General features: G+C 38.0%; 5 protein-coding genes across 5 annotated transcripts in view; 4 read left to right on the forward strand and 1 right to left on the reverse strand.

Annotated features, from left to right (window-relative positions):
• Window positions 1–2,303, forward strand: part of LOC111452335 (NADH dehydrogenase [ubiquinone] iron-sulfur protein 5-B-like) — a 3,958-nt gene extending 1,655 nt beyond the window's left edge. The window contains exon 2 of the mRNA XM_023092994.1: window positions 1,960–2,303. Within this exon, the coding sequence (XP_022948762.1) occupies window positions 1,960–2,061 (102 nt within the window). The 3' untranslated portion in view covers window positions 2,062–2,303. The remainder of the gene's footprint in view (window positions 1–1,959) is intronic.
• A 2,188-nt stretch (window positions 2,304–4,491) lies between these two features.
• LOC111452334 (phytochrome A-associated F-box protein) lies at window positions 4,492–6,076 on the forward strand. Its single transcript, XM_023092993.1, has one exon. It carries the CDS (start codon window positions 4,805–4,807, stop codon window positions 5,792–5,794), a length of 990 nt encoding a protein of 329 aa, XP_022948761.1. The 5' UTR covers window positions 4,492–4,804; the 3' UTR covers window positions 5,795–6,076.
• Window positions 6,077–6,802: 726 nt separating this feature from the next.
• LOC111452333 (WD repeat-containing protein 89 homolog) lies at window positions 6,803–11,091 on the forward strand. Its single transcript, XM_023092992.1, has 8 exons — window positions 6,803–7,120; window positions 7,212–7,419; window positions 7,507–7,602; window positions 8,091–8,165; window positions 8,980–9,090; window positions 9,730–9,821; window positions 10,075–10,159; window positions 10,547–11,091. The coding sequence occupies exons 1-8, from the start codon at window positions 6,981–6,983 to the stop codon at window positions 10,913–10,915; spliced, it is 1,176 nt and encodes a 391-aa protein (XP_022948760.1). The 5' UTR covers window positions 6,803–6,980; the 3' UTR covers window positions 10,916–11,091.
• Window positions 11,092–11,974: 883 nt separating this feature from the next.
• Window positions 11,975–14,071, reverse strand: LOC111452061 (pentatricopeptide repeat-containing protein At4g14050, mitochondrial). Its single transcript, XM_023092591.1, has one exon. The coding sequence runs from the start codon at window positions 14,018–14,020 to the stop codon at window positions 12,188–12,190; it is 1,833 nt and encodes a 610-aa protein (XP_022948359.1). The 5' UTR covers window positions 14,021–14,071; the 3' UTR covers window positions 11,975–12,187.
• A 2,046-nt stretch (window positions 14,072–16,117) lies between these two features.
• Window positions 16,118–22,590, forward strand: LOC111452069 (translocase of chloroplast 159, chloroplastic-like). The gene is made up of 2 exons (XM_023092600.1): window positions 16,118–20,694; window positions 22,434–22,590. The coding sequence occupies exon 1, from the start codon at window positions 16,348–16,350 to the stop codon at window positions 20,692–20,694; it is 4,347 nt and encodes a 1,448-aa protein (XP_022948368.1). The 5' UTR covers window positions 16,118–16,347; the 3' UTR covers window positions 22,434–22,590.
• Window positions 22,591–23,346: the final 756 nt, after the last annotated feature.

The raw sequence follows: 23,346 nt of genomic DNA on the forward strand, positions 1-23,346 counted from the left end.
TTTTTTTTTTTTTGGGGGGGGGGGGGATAATAAAAAAATTTAAAAGAAATGCGGGAAAGGTGGGTAGGTTTCGTAATTGAACATACAGTGTGTTTATGCTTGATTTTTCGAATCTGCCAGCGGTCTCTCCTCAATGGATTTCAGCAAATCTTTAGGTTATTGAAGATTCAACTTATCTACGAAGATTTGAATGTAAAAAGACAATTAAACAACACCAAACGCTAAGTTTAACAGAAAATTATGATAAGTAAAGTCAATTTTTGGATAACGTGGTGACTTTATGTATTGAATAATATAAGAATGTCTTTATATAAGGAAGAGAAGAAACTTTAATGGGGAACAAGTAGGAAATACAAAAGTAATGTTTTATGTTGTTCGGGGCGAACTATGTCTATGAGCATTTTAATATATGAAGTGGTTCGTTTAGCAGCGTCAATCTTTGCAACTAGAATCTTTCAATATTATTCACCTTGGTGCTGAAATCCTCCACCTTCATCACATTTTCGAATGTTATTTTTGACACCCTGTCTAGTTTCCATTTGTATTTCTTAGATTCCTTACAGATAAGAAGTTGCATTCAGTGGCTTCAGTGTTGCAACTGTTCTTCAATCTCTTTAGGCTTTCCGTGTCTTCTTACTTATAGGGACTATCAAGCGGCAACTCTACTTTATATCCCTCAGTGTATTTCCCCTTGGAGAAGGGATGCTAGGGTCTGGACCTCTGACCTTTCTAGGGGTTTCTTCTTCCATTCATATTTTTATTATGTCTTTTCCTCATGCGTCGGTAGCTGCTCTGGTGCTTCTTTTTTTCCTCCCATGGAAGCTCAAAATTCCTAATGAAGTGACGTTTTATGCATGACAAGTTTTACTTGAGAGGGTTAATATCTTCGATTGTGTCCAAAGACACTCTTCCTTAGTTTTGTACACAGGAGTGGTGCATTCTTTGTAGGAGGCATGAGGAGTACATGGATCATTTGTTATGGGAGTGTTAGTTTGCGAACTATCTTTAGGGTCATTGGAGGAGCTTGTTTGGTGGAGCTTGTTTGGTGTTAGTGACGTGGACCATAGAGATGGACGATCGTTGTTGGAGGGGTGCTTTTGAATCCTCCCTTTAGGGAGAGACGGCTTCCTTGCTGAGAGATGTAATGAGATTTTTTAGGAGAATGAGAAGTGGGGTGCGGAGATTTAGAGGTTGTTAGGCTTAATGCTTCCTTGTGGTCGTTGGTCATTAGGCCTTTTTGTAATTGTGGTCTTGGGGTCGAAGAACGAAGCCCCTTTTGTAGTTAGAGTCAGACACCTGTAGTTTGATCGAAGCCCCTTTTCTTTTGGGCTTGTTTTTTTGTATGATCTTGTAGTCTTTCATTTTCTTCGATGAAAGTTTGATTTCTTTCCCTGAAATAACAAAAGTGTACTTATTCTATCACTTGTTTCTCACATTTCTAGACATGAATATATTAGTGAGAAGTTTTATGGTGGCTGAAGTATTACTCTTTTTTGGGGCTTGAGATCAGAGGGAGATTAGTTCAGATTTCTGAAACAAACAAAAAATTTAATCGAAGTGTTTAATTGCGAAATTCATTATACAAGGGCTAAGCACACTGTTATAGAATAGGAAAACCTGGATAAACGTCTAGAGCATGTTTATAAGTAATTTTGTAATGGTTAATATCACTTTTGTTAGGTGTAGAATTACTCAAAATTTAGTCATTCAAAATCAACTTGATGCATCATTTTACACTTTTAAAGGCGATTTTAGTATCATAAAAATTGGTTTTGAAAAATTAAAAGCATGTTTTCAGAGTGGTTTGGAATACCGTACAAGTAATTGTAATCATTTCAAAATCTCCCAAATATGCCCTAAAAGGCAAGGAGTATGTTCTGCTTTTATTAAAAATTGATTCTGCTTGCTTTGTAAGAATCCGTCCTAATTCAATTTGCTTGTTTGAACCATTCCTTACAGTTTCAAAGAAGAAACCGTGTCTACAAAGAGGAGCAGCGTAAACTAAGAGCGGCCAAAGGGGAGGCCAAAGAGGGTAAACATGTTGATGCTGCTCATGCATAGTCATAATCATCATTCAGAGATTGAATAATGCAGAATGCATAGACATGCGTTGTTATTTGAACAGTTTTTGGCTTGTTATTTACATTCTATTCTGTCTTTCTTGAATCCGGTATGAAATTCACAAGTCATGCAACAAGGTCAATTCACTTCTTTTTTTCCCTTGCTCGATGAGGATGATGTGAATGTGTTAATGCCACTTATTTCCAAGTTTTGGTTTAATCAATAAGCTCTTAGCACATTGTAATTTCTATTGATATAGGACGACCCTCCTCCCCTTCCCAAATGGTCTGGCGAAGAAGGGTCAATGTAGTATTTATATTGCCATCCACAGAGAAGGGAGGGGCCTCAACGGATGTCAGAGACGTTTGGAAGGGCCTCTAACTGGTATTACTCACTTACCTCTATTCCCAACCCCAATATGTCGACCTGAAATGCTGGATGAAATTTTTAAATGGCTAGGATAGGACGTTGTGAATTTGTGCATCAAATGCCATATGTGTCAAAATTTTAACTTCGATGATTGATATGCATTTTGAGTCAGTAGTTCAGTAAAAAAACTGTGCTTAATTTTTGAAAGATTTTCGGTCAAGATCTGTTTAGGCCTTCATAATAGGGAGTTAGTTCAATGGTTTCAGATATTGTCCTCTCCTTGGGACGTATTTTAGAGTCGTTTTTCAATTTCTCATTTATCATGACTGAACAAACCTACCCTGAGAATTCTAACTTGATTGAGTTGGCTCTTTGAATCAATGCCACGACAATGTCTACACCTCTTGTTTTTTATGCATTGCATGACTTTAAACTTTCAATTTTGTATTTAGTAGAAAGCAAATGTTAAAACTGTTCTAGGATCTATTTCATACAAAATTGATATCTTAAGAATTCCTTCGACACAAAATTGAGAGTTAAAAACCAGTTAACATTTTTTAAAGTTCAAGGATTAGTTAAACACAGAGTTCGGGAAGTTTGGGGTTGGGGTTGAAAGTTGAAAGTGAACTTTTAAGAGTGAGTAATGGGGGAGGAGCACTATGGATGAAGGGTATTTGTGATGCTAAACAAAGGTAAAACGCAGATTGAAAAGCAAAAACAAAAACAGTAGTGATTGGGAGACGTGTGAGGTGAAATGTTAGATTCCTTTCTTATCGATGGGGCTCAAGTGTTTGTCCTTTGAATGTCCTCAGCCAGTGGTTTCACCTCTTCTTTATAGATATTTTCCATCAAAACATACATTGCAACACCCACCACCACATCTTTATGTTGCTTCTTTCACTTTCGTCTCTCTCACCTTTCCAATCCTTTTCTACCTTTTTCTTTCTCCTTTTTTTCGTATCTTTCTTTAAACTTTCCTCCTCTAGAAGATGCTTTAACTGTTCTGTATTTACTTGCTAGCTTTAAATTTGTTTGTACTATCCTTCCGTCTATATATGTATTTTGAGGATTGTATTCATTGTTCATTTTAAGGTGAAAAGTGCTTTTGGTGGTTTAACATTACTACAAGGGTAAAATACTTGCCTTTAGAGAATATATATGTTGTTTCATTTTACTCAAGTGATTCATCCTCTTTATCTTGTTTATTTAACATTCTAGTTTGCCTTGCTATTCATCCAGTCTTGTTGTATGTATTGGATTGTAGAAACATAATTCAATTTTCAAGATGTATTAATGGTTTTCTTTTGAAGTTTATGATTCAATGAATGTATTGATGGCTCATATTGATTGGACAATGAGCATATATTATAGACAAATCCTATAATTAGCCTTTTATACATCCAGGTTTATGAATAATGTAAAAGACAATTCCATGCTTGTATTATATTATATAGGCCTAATTCATTATTCAGTCAACTCTTTTTTTGTTTTTTCTTAATTTAATTTTCATTCTTTAAATGTTTTGAGTTTAGTCTCTTACATTTTAAGCGTCTTTTCAATCTTTTTATTTTATTTTATTATACATGGTATTAAATTGCCTAATCCATTCCTAATTTCTTATTATCATTCATTCAAAATTACGACATATAGGATCATCATCGTCCAATTTAAGTATTTAAACTCAAGGGTCCAAACATTAGGAACCATCACACATTTAACCCATGTTTTAGTTAGAAAAAAAGATGATTACAAGTTTATTCCCATAAACTTTAAAAAGATGTCGGGTAGATCCATAAACTTTCAATTTTTTGGCTGATAGGTTGTTTGTAAAACTTTAGTTTTACGACATCAATTTTTTTAGTTTTTACTTATAGAGATGTATGAGCTTAAAAAAAATGTCCAATAAACTCAAAATCAATCCAACACAAAATTCGACCTTCGAAGTTACCCATAAAAAGTTTAAAAGAACCCATACAATTAATAAAGTAAACATAACGCAATAGTATTCGATCATATAACTCATGATCAATAGTGATTGTCTAGTTGCATTTATGCTAAAAACAAACATAAAATGGTGATTTCAAAGCTTTTTGGAGGAGTTTTAGGTATACGTCGGTGAACAGTTGGGAAAGAGAATTATTGGAGAATGGCTGGTGTTCCTATGATGCAAATCGGTCTATTTGTGTGGACGCAAAACCAGAGGACGGTGTGTGGATGCAAATGGTGAGTATAGGCATCGACAGGACAGTCTTCCACTCCCACCACCAATCCCTTCACCATCCCAATCTCTCTCTCTCTCTCTCTCTCTCTCTCTCTCATCCCTATAAGCCATTCAAAACCCTCGATTCCCCTTTCCCATTCCCCACTTTCAGCAATGGCGGAATCCCTCTTCTCCACCCTCCCCGACGACATTCTTCTCAACATCTTCTTCAAGCTCGAAGACAATCCCTGTTACTGGGCTCGTCTGGCTTGTGTTTCCACCAGATTCTCCTCTACAATCCGTAATATCTGCTGGAAGAACAAGTGTAATCAAGCCATCCCTTCTCTTGTTGCCGATCTTGTCGTCGGCGACTCTGTTCCCCCCGGCGGCTGGGCCTCGCTTCTTAAACTCGCCGTCTGTTGTCCAGGCTTGCACCATTCCGGCGTTCTTCTCGAGAATTCCGATTTCGGGCTCGAGCGGGAACTCGGTCCGGATGAAAAGTATCTGGAATTGAGCTCGACTCATGACTCGAAACACGAATCGGAGTCCTCCACTGCTCAAATTGAGGTTAATTCTGATCTCTCTGCTTCTGCTTCTGCTTCTGATTGTGCTTGGTCGCTTTACGATGATCTGTATCTTGATACTGTATATAACGATTCTGAATCCCCGGATGTTCTCGACCCTCAAATCGGTGGTACGAAGGTCGAGAAGGGGGTTTTTGTGTCGGATGGGGAATTTTGTGCTTCCAAAAGGAGGAAGATCTGTAGGTCTATGGGGTCGCATTTGGCATCTGGGGTTTGGAATTTAAGCAGGGAACAAGGAAATAAGCTGCTTAGGAGTCAATTTAGAGGCGATTGTTTATACATTTGTGATTGGCCTGGCTGTGTTCATATCGAAGAGAAGCGGAATTACATGCTTTTTAGAGGCTTTTTCAAGAACTTCAAAGGTTCTCATGTATGGAGAACGATCAAAGATGGGAACAGGAACAAAATTGATCTGAAATGTGCTTTTTGCTCGTGCAATGAGACTTGGGATTTGCATTCTGGGTTCTGTTTGAGGCGGGTTTTTGGGTACCATGATGATGGTGAGCCAGTTGTTCGAGCTTATGTCTGTGAGAATGGGCATGTCTCTGGAGCTTGGACGGATCTGCCATTGTACCCTTAACATAATCAAGCTCACTTCTGGTTTGTTCTCATTCAAATCCATAAGAACTATAGAAATCAATGGAGGGAATATGTTGGGAGGGAGACCAGGGAGTTCTTATGTCTATAATTTACATCATTCTATTGCTCAACTTTGATTCTTCTTTTTTTGCCTGTTTTTATGAGATTGGATATGAGCTTCCATTGAAAGGATTGCTGATGATTTCATCTCTCTGCTCTTTGTATTACTTTTAAGAGCTTTTCGAACTTTTCGTTTGCGAATATGACTACTAATTTTGTGGTACCCGTATCGAGATTTGTTTTGGTTTACGAGGTTTGAAGTTGATATCTCTTTTTTTAGCGTTTGTGAGCGTATGGACTATTTTTTTAGAACAAGTGATGAACCTTACATCATATTGTTTAGAGATAAGTCTCAAGGAAACAGATTTTATGTAAGTGTCTCATCAACGCGAGAAGGGGATGACATTTATCTTCTTCAACCTCACAATTGTAACGACACCCAAATCTACTTATCTTGTTTGATTTAGAGACAAGTCTTGTATCAAATGCGTATGCTTTAACGTTAATTGACCACTATGCCCTCCATTTATAAAGGAAGCATAGGATAAAGAGGACAAAGATTTGGGGAAGATTCTACCCTTGTGTAGTAGAGATCTTTGTTCGGCTATACACGAATGCAATAGAAATATAGTCATTCATAAATAAGTTTATTTTATAACGGGAATCAATAAATTTTCCGACCATAAATTTTAAATCTCAAATAATAAAACCCTAATATTTAATTTTGATAAAAAAAAAAATTCATGGGTTAAATTGTCAGGAATTTAAAAGCCCATCAACTAAATTATTAGATATTAAAATTGAGGGAAGAAATTGTCACTTTTTATTAAAGTTTTGGGGAAAAAAAAACAATGATTTAATTTTATTATTGTTTATGATTATTATATTTGGTTTGTTCAAATAACTTCAGGCTTTAAAACGGCGTCGTATTTGGGGTTATCAGCCCTAACAGTTGATCAATTGGAGCGAACTGGTTGCGCGCCTCCAACGGTTTGTTCAATGCCGCCATCGATTTCCACCTAAACCCTAAAACCCTTCTTCACCCCGCAATTTCTTATACTTAGATTCAGAAACTTGTTTTCAATTTTGCTCTGTTTCGTCGCACAGAAATTAGACTAAAAAAAATAATGGAATCCATTGACATGGACGTCGAGGAGCCCGTCAATGCCGATTCCAGTGTAGATTCAAGCTCCTTCAAGCGCTTCGGGCTCAAGAATGCCATTCAAACCAACTTCGGCGACGATTACGTCTTCCACATCGCTCCCAAGTAAGAAATTTCCAACTGGGTCTGTGTCGTTTCAACTTGTTTTTATTTTTGTCTCGGTAATCAAGGGTTTTGTTCTAACTTCTTTTTGAAGTGGGGATTGGACGCAAATGGCGGTGTCGTTATCTTCGAATGTTGTGAAGCTGTACTCGCCAGTGACTGGCCAGTACTATGGAGAGTGCAGAGGTCACATTGGAACAATCAATCAAATTTCCTTCGCAGTGCCATCAATCCCACATGTATTGCATTCTTGTTCTTCTGATGGAACTATCAGATCTTGGGACGTGCGGAATTTTCAGCAGGTTGGGTTTGTTTTGTCTAGTTTTTACCTTTTATTCATTGTTTTGGTTTGGGAGTTTGGGTTATGCTCTTGTTTGCTACAATTGCAGGTTTCATCCATTAGTGCTGGCCCTTCTCAAGAGATCTTCAGCTTTGCCTATGGAGGATCGAGTATGAATCTCCTTGCTGCAGGTTGTAAATCTCAGGTGGGCTTGATTTAGTAGAGACGTTAATTTCATTATAATTATGTTTTTTCTTCATATTTCTTGTTCTGCGGAGAGTGCTGGAAATCTGTTGTGAATTCATTTAGGTTAAATTATAAGAATGGTGCCAGAACTTTTGAAGTTATTCTCAGTTCCTAAATTTTTAAAAGTTGCTAATAGGATCATAAGCTTTGAATGTTATGCCTAATAAATCTCTTTTAACCTTTCATTTGTGTCTGTTTGATCATTGATCTAATAGTCAGTTTTTAAAGTTGAGGATTTCTTAGACACAATTTAAGGTTCATGAACCTATTCCACGTAAAGTTGAAGGCTTAAAGTTTTATTAACAAAATTCAAGGACCAAACTTGTAATTTAACCGTTCATTTAATATGAAAACTAAAAGTATGAGACGTTACAAACGACGAGTTTAGAGACATTAGTGAAAAGAACTCTTAAAGAATAATTGAACTTATTTGGTTATGTTGCTCAGATACTCTTCTGGGATTGGAGGAACAGAAAGCAAGTCGCGTGCTTGGAGGACTCTCATGTGGAAGATGTCACTCAGGTTCTTCCTGATGCTTGAGCAATGTATCTTGTATATAGTGATTATAATTTTGATTATACTTAGCTATTGCTTCAATTTTAAAAAGTAATCATGTGCCTGTTCAACTTAAGATAATATGTGATTGCAATGAAAATTGTTTAGACATCGGTATTTTTCTCAGATTCGGGCTTTTGTGCAGATGGTTTTTCCTTGAAATTGAAAATTGTTTCCTGTCCTCTTAAAAAGTAGGATGCATTTCTAACAACCACTAGCTTTTGAGAATCATATTCTTTCTAGGAAATAGTTTGATTGTTGAATTTGCATAGCAATGATGTGCAAAATCACTTTGCTTGTTAGCAATGATATTCAAGTTATCGACTACTGAAATAACGATCAATGCAAGTTATCGACTACTGAAATAACGATCAAGAGAAGGGTAGAGCTCTTAGAGGTTGCCATGATGGTGTGTCTAGCATTCCCTATTAGATATAAGTGAATAGCAGTCTCAAATAAATAATAACTAGAGATGTAACGGATGCTTTCGATTTTCTTTAGAAAAACATGTTGGAATATAAAAACTTCTGTACAAAAGCTATAGTGGTTATAGAAAAGAATTGAGAACTGCATGTTATGACAATTAGGGATTTGTTACTTCTGGGTTCTTCTGATATAATATTTTACAATTAGATATAGTTACAAGAAATCGTGGTCATTCAACTTGGCTTAAATCCACCGCTCTTTTGTAGTACTCTGTTTCCTGGGGATCCTTTTTGTTTGGTTGAATTCTGTTGGTGGTAGTATAACTCATGTTATCCAATTTTGCTCTTGTTAACAGGTTCACTTTATCCCTGGCCATCAAGCCAAGCTTGCTTCTGCTTCCGTGGATGGTTTGGTTTGTATATTTGACACTAATGGGGACATCGATGATGACGAACATATGGATTCTGTACGTAGCCACTATTATCTCAATGTTATTTGCATAGATACTTTCCTGATTGAGCTGATTTGCTTGAATAAATGTCTACTACTTTGTTGGGGTGCACGCAAGTTGGTCCGAACACTCGTGAATATAGAAAGAAAAAAAAAGCCTATTATTTTAGGTGCACATTCTTTGCTTGCAAATCTAGAATGCTATAGCATTATTGGAGTTCTTCATGGTGACTAATCCATTGGCCCATTTAATGACTCTATTTTAACGGGAAGAGTAAGCACGATTATATTTTATTGTTGTGAGATCCCACAGCAGTTGGAAAGGAGAACGAAGCATTCCTTATAAGGGTGTGGAAATCTCTCCCTAGTTGACGCGTTTTAAAACCTTGAGGGGAAGTCCAGAAAGGAAAGTCCAAAAAGGACAAATATCTACTAGCAGTGGGCTTGGGCTATTACAATTGTACTTCCTTTATATAAATTTTAAGAATCGAATTTCTGTTTGACTAACCACTACTCTCCTACAAATCCTTGCAGTTCGGGTGACTGATTTGTTATTTTATTTTAACTTGAATTCTAAGTAAGAGATTTCTTAAGTGGGTTTTCAAGCTCAATTCTACAGATATTTTATTAGTGTGTTACCCTCATGATCATGCAGGTGATAAACGTTGGAACTTCAGTTGGTAAGATCGGATTCTTTGGAGAGAACTATAGAAAGTTGTGGTGCTTGACTCACATTGAAACCTTGAGGTACCAATCTTCTTTTCTACACACCATCAGTGCAACTAAGTAAAATGAATTGTAGCCATTTCTTCCCTCTGTGAGGATTTGCAATTCTTTCTTGATTGCAAAACTTTTAGGCCCTGTGATACTTGTGCGTTCTTGGTTGAATTTGCTTCTCATAGCTTTCATTTTCTTTCCCTTTCACAATTGAAAACTATATCTTCTGAGTTGCTTTTCTAGTTATCTAATGGTGAAGTTTTATGCAAATGGGCTATGGTAGCTTATGGGACTGGACGGATGGGAGAAATGAGGCAGATATCACAGATGCCCGCACACTAGCTTCCAACAGTTGGGCAATGGGTCGTGTGAGTTTTTCTATCTCGTCTCTCTTTTTCTTTTATCAATGAACTTGTGTCACCGGCACTTGACGACGATGACGTGTGAGGATTATAACGTATTTATTGGTTAAGTTACAAGTTTAGTCTCTGAACTTTTAGATTTATGTTTATATAGTCCTAGAACTTTGAAGGGTACCTAATAGGTTCTTAAACTTGTTGTTACCTTTCCCGGTTGAAAGAGAAACAAATAACTATTTCTGATGTCTTGAGATAATTACTTAGATCAGATTTTACTTGCTCTTTCAATTCAAAGAGTTCGATTATTGCTAGTCGGAGTGAATGGGTTCATGCAGTTCTTGAAAGTTTCACGATTGAAAATGCATACATATCATACCATGCTTCCTTGTTTGACAGGTTGATTATTTAGTTGATTGTCACTACTCGAGTGAAGGTGATAGATTATGGGTTCTTGGAGGTACCAACGATGGTACAGTAGGCTACTTCCCGGTCGACCATCACAAGGGGAAGAATGCGATTGAATCACCCGACGTTGTCCTTGAGGGTGGCCACATTGGCATCGTAAGAAGTGTCTTGCCCATGACAAACATATTGGGTGGATTTTCACGTAGCCAAGGTGTGTTTGGATGGACGGGCGGAGAAGATGGACGTTTATGTTGTTGGTCTTCAGACGATTCTTGCGAAACTAATCGATCTTGGATCTCGAGCACTCTAGTTATCAAGTCACCCGGTGGTCGAAGGAAACATAGACACCATCCTTACTAAAGATGAGCATATGTTTTTCATGTCTTTGATCATGTAATCTTCCAATGTTTCTGGAGCTGTATTTATCATTTTGCCTCCCAACCCCTTGATTTTATGTTCTTTGATTTGCCTCTTTATGGAAGTGTTGTAAAAGATGGGTTAAAATTCTATGTTTAATCCCTGTGCTTTCCAGTTTTTTCATTCTTTCAATTATTTAATACATAAATAATATCTCAGACTGTTAGTTGATGGATTGACATTTGGAAACACATAATTTAAATATAACTCCATCGGAAAAATATAAATTCGAAATTGAAAAAATTGGATAACGAAATTACAAAACATAATTTTATTGAATTGGATTAGTACTTCCAATTAAAAGAACGGATCTGCTCTTGTTAGCAGGTATGGTCTTCTTTGGACTTTCCTTTCTGGGCTTTCTCGGAAGGTTTAAAGGTTTTTAAAATACCTCTTCTAGGGAGAGGTTATCACACCTTTATAAAGAATTTTTCATTCCCCTCTCCAACCGAGGTGAGATCTCACAATCCACCTCCTACCTCCTTCAGGGTCCAGCATCTTCATTGGCACACCGCCCGGTGTCTGACTCTGATACCATTTGTAACAGTTCAAGCCTGCGGTGTCTGGCTCTGATACTACTTGTATCAGTCCAAGTCCACCGCTAGTAGATATTGTCCACTTTGGCCTGTTATGTATTGCCGTCAACCACTTGTATCAGTCCAAGTCCTATTGTCCACTTTGGCCTGTTATGTATCGCCGTCAACTTCACAGTTTTAAAAAGCGTCTGTTAGGGAGAAGTTTCCACACCCCTATAAAAAATGATTCGTTCCCCTCTCCAACCGAGGTGGGATCTCACAATCTAGAATTTTTTAGGTTTCGTCGTAAACTTAATTGGTTACTTCCAATTACGTAAGTCAACAGTTCAAACTGTAACAGAAACAATGGTATCTCCCATTATAACCCGTAAAGGCCGAAAGGAGAGGCAAAGATCCTTATAGAAGAAGACCTCAAGAGCTGTTCCAAGGATAAAAGGGACAACAAAATATTCGAGGATGTGCGAGGAAATTGTATAGATATAAGAGCAAGTGTACAACAATATTGCTTCTTTTTGGTCTAAAAGTTACACAAATATTTTGATCATTTCTCTACTTTTGTTATCAATAAACTGGAAGAGATGCAGAAAATGCAGAAAAGTGCTTCTAAAAACTCCACCAGTTCATACCTTTTTTCAGCCAGAGAATCTCGAGCTATGTAGAAGAGTATCATCCCACAGAGTCACCAAAAATCATTGCAAGAACATTTCCCGTCCTTGAAATGATGATATCTCGTGGCATCACGAACAACAATCTCCCTTTTCACTATATCACTAGTGAATTTCAAAACATTATGACAATCTCCACAAATCCGAAGATTTTTCACGATTCGAATAACCGTCCCCGGAACAGCCTTGAGAAGTCCATAAGCCATAGCCAACCTCTCACTGTGCCAAAACAGCTGCTTCTCCTTCTCTTGTTGTTCCATGTCATGCAAAACAAAGCTAGTGTTAGGAACATAGCCTCTCCTCCTCATTTCAGCATCTAAATCCTTCAGTAAATGAAAAATCTCATCCTTCATAGGATGATTAGTCTCCCCAGCATGAAATACTTGGCTCTCCTTTCCAAAGTCTATGCTACTATAACCTGGTTCCTTCCTTACTTCCATACAACTCATCAACCTTCTCACCTTTGAAACACTTTCCCACATTTCCGCTCCGGCGTAAACATTCGATAAGAGTATGTAAGTCGAAGGATCTTTGGGTTTTAAATCCAAGACATGATCAGCAATTCGAACTCCCATTTCCATGTTATTATGTCGCTTGCATGCACTCAATAGAGAAGCCCAAGTAGGCTCATCTGGTTTAAATGGCATTTTGTTCAGTAGATTCTCTGCCTCTTCAAGGTGTCCTGAGCGACTTAGGAGATCTAACAAACATGTGTAGTGCTGGAGAGAAGGATTGATCTTATAATCAGCTGTCATGGACCTAAATAATTCACGGCCTTTGGTAACTAGACCAACATGACTGCAAGCATAAAGTAATCCTACGAAGGTCACTTCATTTGGCTTTATTCCACTCAAAACCATTTCATCATATAAACTCAATGCCTCCTCTGCTTTCCCATGTTGAGCAGTCCCAACTATGATTGAAGTCCAAGAAATCACATCTTTTCGTGGCATTTTGTAAAAGATATCCTTAGCTGCTAATATGTCACTACATTTAGCATACATATCCACAAGTGTATTGCTTATAAACAAACAAGATTCAAAACCAATAGCTATAACCAAGCCATGCATTTGCTTTCCAAGTTCCAGAAGAGCCAAATTTGCACAAGCTCCAACAACACTCGAAAAAACTAAAGGATCTACAACATCAATTCCTTCTCTCCTCATCTCATTAAACAAAGAAAACGAATAAATTCCATTCCCACTTTGAATCAACCCAGAAATCAAAGCAGTCCAAGAGAACAAGTTTCTCACAGGAACTCGCTGAAAAAGCTCAATAGCATCAGATTTCCTCCCAGATTTAGCATACCCAGAAATCATAGCAGTCCAAGAAACAGAATTCTTAAACAAGATTGAATCAAAAACAGCACGAGCATCATCGGGCATCCCACATTTAGCATACATATCAATCAAAGACGACTTAACAACCTCATCATCACAAAAGGAAGACAACATAAACCGAGCATGAACTTGCTTACCAAGCCGCAAATACCCCAAACTGGCGCAGGCACTGACGATGCAGGCGAAGACAAAGTGATCAGGCTGCAACCCATCATGCGTAAACATGATACTAAGCATTGAAAGGGTACGTCGGGGAAGAATGGCTCGGTTATGGGCGGTGAGAATCGAGGCCCAGGAGACATGGTCTCTGTGGGGCATTTCGTCGAACAGTTGGAGGGCTTGAGGAATGAGGCCGCATTTGCCGTATACATCTAGAAGGGTGTTGGCGAGAGGGCCAGCTTTGTCGAGGCCGGCTTTGATGATCTGAGAATGGAGCTTCCCGGCGGCTGCTGTGGATTGGCGTCTGGCACAGAGTTGGAGTTCGTGAAGAAAATGAAAAATATTCATTCATCACCGTTGTGGCTCTCAAGTTTGACCCTTCACCGCAACTTTTCTTCACAAAACAAATACAAAGCGAAAGGAATGATTTTTATTTTTATTTTTATTTATTTTTTATTTTGTATTTAGAAGCCTATAAATTTTATAAAAATAATAAATAAGAACATAAAATAAAATTTTAATTACTAGATACAAAATTAAAAATTTAACGATTAATTATATATTTTCGAATTTTTTAATCTAATTAACTCGTTACCGTCATCAACGATGAGCATAGTTCAACTGCCAAAATTATTTGTCCTAACAAATTAAAAAAAATAAAAATGATAAAATTATTTTAAAAAATTATATTTATTCTCCTTAAAATTTTATATATTTTCACGAGTGAAATTAGACCGTAAGGACAAACATAAAAGACCTGTGTAAATCAATGATCAAATAGGGCAGCAAAAAAAAAAACATAAAATTCTTACTATACTAAATTTTTCGTTGGTAACTTAAACATCAGAATTTACGTGACAAACACGGGTTCTCTTGTTTTTTAAAGTTACGCTTTTTCTCCCTCAAACAAATTTTACTGTTTATGTGTTGCCCGATCTGAATTTTGGCAACAACAATCTACATATTTTCTCTCGAACACTCGAAACATTCACTGGACTCAACAAAGCCACATCAGCAATCTTTGGCATGTCAAATAATGTGAGAATACTGTCTGCCTATCTATCACATCTAGTATAGCTCACAACATACTACTAGCCTATCATCTAGGTTAGTGTCTCTCGTTCGAGACATTCTAACAAGTTAAAGTTGAAGTCATGCAAAAATAATTGATGGGTGTTCGACATATTTTGAACCTTAAGAGTGGCCCCTCCAAAATTTCGAGTTTAAATAATTCCCGGCCCCTCCCTACCGCAACTGCATTGGTATCCAACACCTTGTTGTTTGTACAAGTAACCTTCCATCGTGTCACGACTTAGACACCTCTTTTTACATACGATCAATCATACAACGTAACACCTATCACGATTAACTCATCTCGTGTCGTGTATTACAATAAGTCTATCAAATGAATAATCTCGTTAGATTTACTGTTTGACCTAAACATGTTATCTGTTTGGAAATGAACAGAGACAGTCACGACCACATATGTTTAGATGAGGGTCGAAGCAAAGAATGCCTTACAAAACAATATCTCAATGGAATAAAACAAATCCAAAGGAATGGACCATTTTGAAAACGTTATCTCCAAAAATGCAACAACCAAAAGAAACAACAAAACAATTTCACCGAATAAGACAAAAATTCCAACAGAAATCTCATCATCTTCCCTCCTCCATTCTCAGCCCTACGATCTTGTCTCCTTGTCACCTTATTATACTTTCTATTTCAATATTATTTTCTACTATTTTTTATTTTAAATTAATTTTGTATTGGCATGAGTAAAATAATATTAATTTTAAAATAAAATGACAAGTAACAAATTATTTAAATTTAATAAAATACCTTATATATATTATTTTTGTTTTTTTGTTTTATTTTAAATTCATTAAATATGGATGTATGAGTATAATACGGTACAATATTGATTTAAACAAAAACATGAAAATAATTTTAATTTTCGCGTAAAAATACCTTACGTTAAATTAATAAAAATATTCTGAATTTTGTATTTTATCTAAAAAAAATTCTTAAATTTTTAAAAATTTCAATAATACCTAAAAAAAATATATTCAACTTAAAAAATTATTTATTTAAAAAATAAATTTAAACTTTCAAAAGTTTCATTAACGTTATTAATTTTTTTTAAAAATTAATTTATTTTTTAGTTCGCTGTTTTCCAACTCTATATAAAATTAAAGAAATATTTATATGATGATTAAAAATTTTCCATTTTTTTAAATTTAATATATATATGTATATATGCGCATTAAAGTAAAAATGAAAATAATTCAACTATAACCTCTTGGTCGAGGGTTCGAATCTCCAATCTCAAATATTTCGAAGGAATTAAAGTATTTAAAAAAATTAAAAAAAATAAAAAAAACAGAAAAATCTTCTTCGTTCGACTCCAAGCCCTCTGTTGAAGCGCTGAGAGAGAGAGAAAGAGAGAGAGAGAGAGAGAGAAAGAGAGAGAGAGAGAGAGAGAGAGAGAGAGTTCTTCCCGTCATAATAAAACCTTATCTTTCTCCATTGTTCTATCTCTCTTTCGGAGCCTTCTTCAGCTCTCAGCCGCTCTCCACAATTTCCTGTCAACGCGCAGGACCTTGTGGATAAAATTTCCGTTTTCATTCCTTCATTATCCAGTTTTGATTTTCCGATACACTCAGTTCTTGTAGATGGAGTCGAAGGAGTTCGCTCAAGAATCGTCGCTGCAGAACGAAGCCTCCTCAGGTTCTTCTTCGACTTCCGCGTCGTCTTTTACGTCTTCTTCCGTTGATTCACATGTCGATAAACCCTCCGACAAGATGGAGGTTAGTGAAATTAAAACTAGTGTAGGTGGCGATGGGAGAGGTAGTGATGGTGGTGGCTCGGAGAATGAAGGTTTTTTGAGTGAGGAGGAGGATTTTGAATCTGCCTTTGATAGACCGATTGTGGGGTATTCTGTGGAAGAAACCCTCGGGAAATCCGTCCAAGCGGGTGATAATGGTAGTTCTTTTGTGAGTTATTCGGCTCCGGTAAGTGTTAGACCAATTGCGAAGGTTTCTGTCGATTCTGACGTTGAGGAGGAGGAGGAGGAAATGGATGATATGGTGGATGGAGAAGATGATTTTGTTGACAGTAAGAAGGTCGATGAGGTTGATTTTCCTGTGGAAATGGAGGAGAATCTTGAATCCGGTGGAAACAATTTGGGTGTTGCTGCTAGTCAAGTGCAAGAAAGAACAGTTGAGTTGTCGGGGAACTCAAAAGAGGGTAATGTGTCTGAAAGTTTAGTAGCTGAGCATGTTGGCTCTGTGGCTGAGGAAGCTGTTAGTGGCGGTAAGCAGGTGGCGGAGGGGGATGAATTGAATGATGTGACAGTCGAACAGCCGCAAAGTGAAGAAAGTCTGACAGCTGAGAAGCAGGCAAATAAAGGGATTGAAGTGAATGAGAAGGTGGTTGATGAAGATGTTGAACAATTAAAAGAACAGGGAACTGGTTCTTCTTCTGAAGATAAAGCTGATTTGCGTGACCGAGCAAGCTCGGAGGTTTTAGAATTAGCCGATGGAAAACGAGAAGCAGAAACGGAAAACAGAAGTGTTGTGGCTGAGAAGCAGGCAGATGGGGAGGTTGAATTGAATGACAAGGTGGCTGCTGAAGATGGAGAGCAGTTAAAACATTCGGAAACTAGTTCTCGTTCAGAGGTTGAAGCCGTTGTGGACGAAGGAAGTGTTGTAGCTGAGAAGCAAGCAGATGGGGAGATTAAATTGAATGACAAGATGGATGCTGAAGATGTAGAACAGCTAACCAAATCGGATACTGTTTCTGATGTCGACAACAAAGCTGACCAGGATGATCGAGCAAACGCCAAGGTTTTGGAACAAGTGGATGAATTTACTGGCGCAGTTGGAGATGACAAAACCTTGGATGAAAGTCCATTGTTGTCAAGGACAGATGCTGTCGGTACACCGGAGAAAATAAAGGATGTGGAAAATAGAGAGACTGTAGATTTGTTACTTGGAGCTGCTAAATTGGAGAATGGGGTGGAGGAGTCTGTTGACAAGAATTCTGTGGTTTCAAGCTCTGAGATTGACAATAAGGTGCCGGAAGTCGGTGTTGCAGTTGCTACCGAAGAAGCAATGTCTCGTGGAGACAGAGCAATTTCTGTTGCTGATATTGCCAAACAAGAAAATCGTGTGGCTACAGATGTCGAAGATCATCGGCCTGATGGAATTGTGGCTTCGACAGTTAATGAAGAACGAGAAACTGAGAATCTCGTTGATTCTCCAGCTGAGTCAGGGAAGGAAAAACCGTCTCAGGAGGCAAGTTCTTTGGTTAATGCTTCTGTGGAAGATAGTGGAATTTCTGATGCTCCCAAGATACTCGAACCAGCTTTGAATGAAGCGTATGGGGAGAAGCGTCTAGACGAAGAGGGTGTCATTGAGGGTTCTGTAACAGATGGAGAGATTGAAGGTGAGATCTTTGGTAGTTCTGAAGCTGCTAGAGAATTCTTGCAGGAATTGGAAAGAGCCTCAGGAGGTGGTTCCCATTCTGGTGCAGAGAGTTCTATTGATCATTCACAGAGAATAGATGGCCAGATTGTCACAGACTCGGATGAAGCCGACACGGATGATGAAGATGATGGAAGGGAGTTATTCGATTCAGCTGCTTTGGCTGCGCTTCTGAAAGCAGCTAGAGATGCTGGCTCAAATGGTGGCCCTATCACCGTGACGTCTCAGGATGGCTCCCAGCTTTTCTCCGTCGAACGTCCTGCAGGTCTCGGCTCCTCACTTACAACTGGAAAAAACGCTTCCCGCCCAACCCGTCCTCTCTCGTTTGCCCCATCAAATCCTAGAGTGGTGGATGATTCTGAAAATAAATTGAGCGAAGAGGAGAAAAACAAATTGCAGAAGTTACAGCAGACAAGGGTGAACTTTTTAAGGCTTGTTCAGAGACTAGGTGTTTCTCCGGACGATTCACTAGTAGCACAGGTACTATATCGTTTCGGGCTCGTTGCTGGTAGATCTACTGGTCAGCTATTTAGCTTCGATAATGCAAAGAACACTGCTATTCAGCTTGAAGCAGAAGAAAAGCAAGATTTAAACTTCTCATTGAACATACTTGTGCTTGGAAAATCAGGTGTAGGAAAGAGTGCTACTATAAATTCAATTTTCGGGGAAGATAAATCTTCAATCGACGCGTTTACGCCTGGTACAACTACGGTGAAAGAAATTAATGGGACGGTAGAAGGTGTTAAAATCAGGATTTTTGATACACCTGGTCTTAGATCATCTTCATCTGAACGTAGAATCAACAACAGAATTTTATCCTCAATTAAGAATGTAATGAAGAAAAACCCTCCTGATATTGTTCTTTATGTGGACCGGTTGGATAACCAAACCCGAGATCTTAATGATCTGCTATTATTAAGATCGGTATCCAGCTACCTCGGTTCTTCCATCTGGAAAAATGCTATCATTACTCTAACTCATGCTGCCTCTGCTCCACCAGATGGTCCATCTGGTACCCCTTTGGGTTATGAGGTGTTTGTAGCTCAACGCTCTCATGTTCTTCAGCAAACAGTTGCTCAGGCTGTTGGTGATCTGCGTATGCTGAATCCATCTTTAATGAACCCAGTTTCGCTCGTCGAAAACCATCCCTCTTGTAGAAAGAATAGAGATGGCCAGAAGGTGCTTCCAAATGGTCAAAGTTGGAGGTCCCAGTTACTACTATTATGTTTCTCTATTAAAATCCTGGCTGAAGTGGGAAATCTTTCAAAATCTCCAGAGACATTTGACCACAGGAAGCTGTTCGGTCTCCGTGCTCGCTCACCTCCTCTTCCATATTTATTGTCCAGTTTGTTGCAATCCCGCGCACACCCGAAGCTTTCATCAGATCAAACTGGTGAGAATGGTGATTCCGATATCGATTTGGCTGACTTGTCTGATTCTGATCAAGAAGAGGAGGAAGATGAGTACGATCAGCTCCCTCCGTTCAAGCCGCTCAGAAAATCACAGATTGCTAAGCTTAGCAAAGAGCAAAGGAAGGCATATTTTGAGGAATATGATTATAGGGTGAAGCTGCTCCAGAAAAAGCAATGGAAAGAGGAATTAAAGAGGATGAGAGACATCAAGAAGAAGGGTCAACCTACTGTAGATGATTATGGCTACATGGGGGACGATGATCAGGAAAATGGCAGTCCAGCTGCTGTGCAGGTTCCTCTACCTGACATGGCCCTTCCTCCTTCATTTGATGGTGATAATCCGGCTTACAGATTTCGATTCTTGGAGCCAACGTCTCAGTTCCTGGCGAGGCCAGTCTTGGACACCCATGGTTGGGACCATGACTGTGGGTATGATGGTGTGAATCTTGAACACAGTATGGCCATTGTTAATCGGTTCCCTGCTGCTGTTGCTGTTCAAATTACCAAGGACAAAAAAGAATTCAATATCCACTTAGATTCCTCGGTCTCTGCTAAGCATGGGGAAAATGGTTCAACTATGGCAGGTTTTGACATTCAAAACATTGGTAGACAACTTGCATACATCCTCAGAGGAGAGACGAAATTCAAAAATTTCAGAAGGAACAAAACAGCTGCTGGAATATCAGTGACATTCTTAGGAGAGAACGTGTGCCCGGGATTCAAAGTTGAGGATCAGATTACACTCGGAAAGCGCGTTGTATTGGTTGGTAGCACTGGCACCGTTCGATCTCAGGGCGATTCTGCATTCGGGGCTAATTTGGAAATGCGGCTCAGAGAGGCCGACTTCCCAATCGGACAAGATCAATCATCACTTGGTCTATCTCTTGTAAAATGGAGAGGAGACATGGCTTTGGGGGCAAACTTTCAGTCACAGTTTTCGGTTGGACGAAGTTACAAAATGGCCGTTCGTGCAGGAATCAACAACAAACTAAGTGGACAGATCTCTGTTAGAACAAGCAGTTCTGACCAACTTCAGATTGCTCTTCTAGCTATCCTTCCAGTTGCCAGGGCTATCTACAACAAGCTACATCCTGGAGTTGCTGAAAATTACTCAACCTATTAGGTTATGTTTCATCTATCTCTTTTTGTTAATTCTGTCGGCATTGAACCGTAGGTTATAAATTGAGCACTGTCTGTTTTATTATTTTTCCTGAATAAGGCAGATTCTATTGATCTATAGATTTGAATCTTCGCTTTCATGTTGTTCTTTTCGATTTCGTATGATCTAAAACTGAGGAGATAGATAGAAAATGTATTGTCCAATCCTTTAAATGCAGGTTCATACCCCTTTGAGATATCTTTGTAGGTGTCCTTTTTGACTGTGAAATGTTGGGGGTATTTAGCATGTTTTAGATGTTCTGGAATATTGGAAACTGAAAAACCTTATACTAGGCCATCCTTTTGTCTCTTGAAGTTCAGACGAAGCTTGCACGGTCGCATGCTTCGCCTTCTTGCTAGTATAAATCCCTTACCCTGCAGCATCATGCAGTTATTTCTTTATGAATGTGTTGATTTTTGTTTTGAGTTTTGTTCATTCCTTTTTTTATGATTGATATTAGAAGACCATACTTTGCATTATGCTGTTGTGTCATGGCTTATCCCACTAATGCTTGGGGAGGCTTCACCCACCTCAAGCCAGCTCTTTTGGATAACTAAGTTTCTAACATCTCAAACCTTTACTACTACCAAGTAAGAGCGAAATTTAAAACATTGGATGACCGTACCGAACCTGACTAAAGTTATACTGGTCGGTCGGTCGGAGGAGGCTTGTCGTCGGAAGGTATATAATCCTCCCTCTAACTGATGCTCCCGTAATTCCCTCCCGGCCTTTTTCCTCCCATTTTCATTCTCTCTGACCTGCAACCACTTCTATTTAAATTCCTCTCCCATTTTATATGCAAGAAGACCTATTGACTCCTTGTGAGATCCCACGTTGGTTGGGAAGGAGAAACCTCTCTCTAGCAGACACGTTTTAAAAACTTTGAGGGAAAACCCGAAAGAAAAAGCCTGAAGAGGACAATATTTGCTAGTGGTGGGCTTTGACCGTTACACTCCCTCTTGCTTGCATGGGAAGACACACCCATTTTCATTACCTCTCCCTTCTCTTCTCTCTTGCAAGCCCACCCATTGGTTTTCATTTCCCTTCTCTTTAGTGAAACCCTCTCCTCACTTTCTCACTCATGGTAACTTCCTCTACGGGAGGATGAGTACTCCTCCATTCACTACTTGTTAGGTCATGATCATTCTAGAAATGATATGGGTTCAAAAACATTGAAAAAATATTCATGAAGGCAAAATCATAGTATGAACAAAGAGAGTAGGCATTGATAGATCAGTTAATTGGTTGACGAAAAAAATCAGTTCTTTTAAATGTATCATGAATCTACGGTTGGTTTAAGGGTCGGTCTAACCTTAACTCCAAATGATCCCTGTAGACTTTACCCCCACCACCAATGCCCGGAAGTATTCAACTATAAGTCCAAACCTACCACTAGTAGATAATGTTCTCTTTGGGCTTTTTCTCTTTCGGGCTTCTCTTCAAAGTTTTTAAAATGCGTCTACTAGTGAGAGGTTTCCACACATTTATAAAAAATGTTTCGTTCCTCTCTTCAACCGGTGTGAGATCTCACAATCCACCCCTTGGGGGCCAGCATCTTCGCTAGTACTCGTTCCCCTCTCTAATCGATATGGGATCTCACACTAAAATTGGTTTGTGTATGTTCGTGTTTGTGTTTGGATTTGTAAGAATTAAAATGTTCGTGATTCTGATATTGAATTAATTGTGTTCGTTCTGTCTTGCAGGAATGGAAGAACAATAGGAGTAGGAGTACTTCATGAGCTGCTTTTTTTTTTTTAAGTTTTCTACAATGAGGCCTCTTATGCTCACTCACATTTTTATCCCATCAATCTATTCTTCATCTTAATTTTAATCTTAGATTGAATGATGATTAGCAGGAAATTAGTGTGCTAATTAAATTAGCTAATGAAGATTTATATGCTCATGTTATCTCTATATCAAATACAAATAGATTTTGATTCAATTTTACAGTACTTTTTAAGTCAATTTTTTATATTTTAGATGTGTTTTCAACGGAAATAGCCCAATATTGTAAAATTTTGGTTACAACGTTATGTTTTGAAGTATACAAGTGGCTAATAACTCTCGTAAAAGTTTGTTCGTGGTTGTAGCACATCTATTAGTTTATTTGCGTATATTATATCTAAGAGTATACACAAAGTCCTGAAAATCTAACTCGACTAACCAAAGCCGACAAATAAGTTGGTGTCAATTTTGCAAATTGCATAATTAAGATGTTGTTTGATTTTGTTATTGTTGTTAAAATGCTAGTGAAAAATTTGTTCGTAGGTGTAGCACATCTATTAGCTTGTTCGGATATAGCATGGCTAGGAGTGTACACAAGTCTTGAAAATCTAACTCGATTGATCAAAATCGATATATAGTTGGTGAGGTTGATGGTCGTCGGTATCAATTTTGCAAATTGCATAATTAAGATGTCGGTCGATTTTGCCATCAGGGTGAAAATGGTAATTAGTATTTTATTCAATAATTTTTTTTTTTTTATGAATCGAATTAAATTAAAATTAAAATTATGCCAATAAATTAAAAATTATAAAATTATTACGTATAATTCAAATAATAGATATTAAATTGAAACTTTTATACGGCGAAATTTCACCCCCAAAAAAAAAAAAA

The sequence above is a fragment of the Cucurbita moschata genome, unplaced genomic scaffold, assembly GCF_002738365.1.
Source record: "Cucurbita moschata cultivar Rifu unplaced genomic scaffold, Cmos_1.0 Cmo_Scf00014, whole genome shotgun sequence".
Classification (NCBI taxonomy): Eukaryota; Viridiplantae; Streptophyta; class Magnoliopsida; order Cucurbitales; family Cucurbitaceae; genus Cucurbita; species Cucurbita moschata.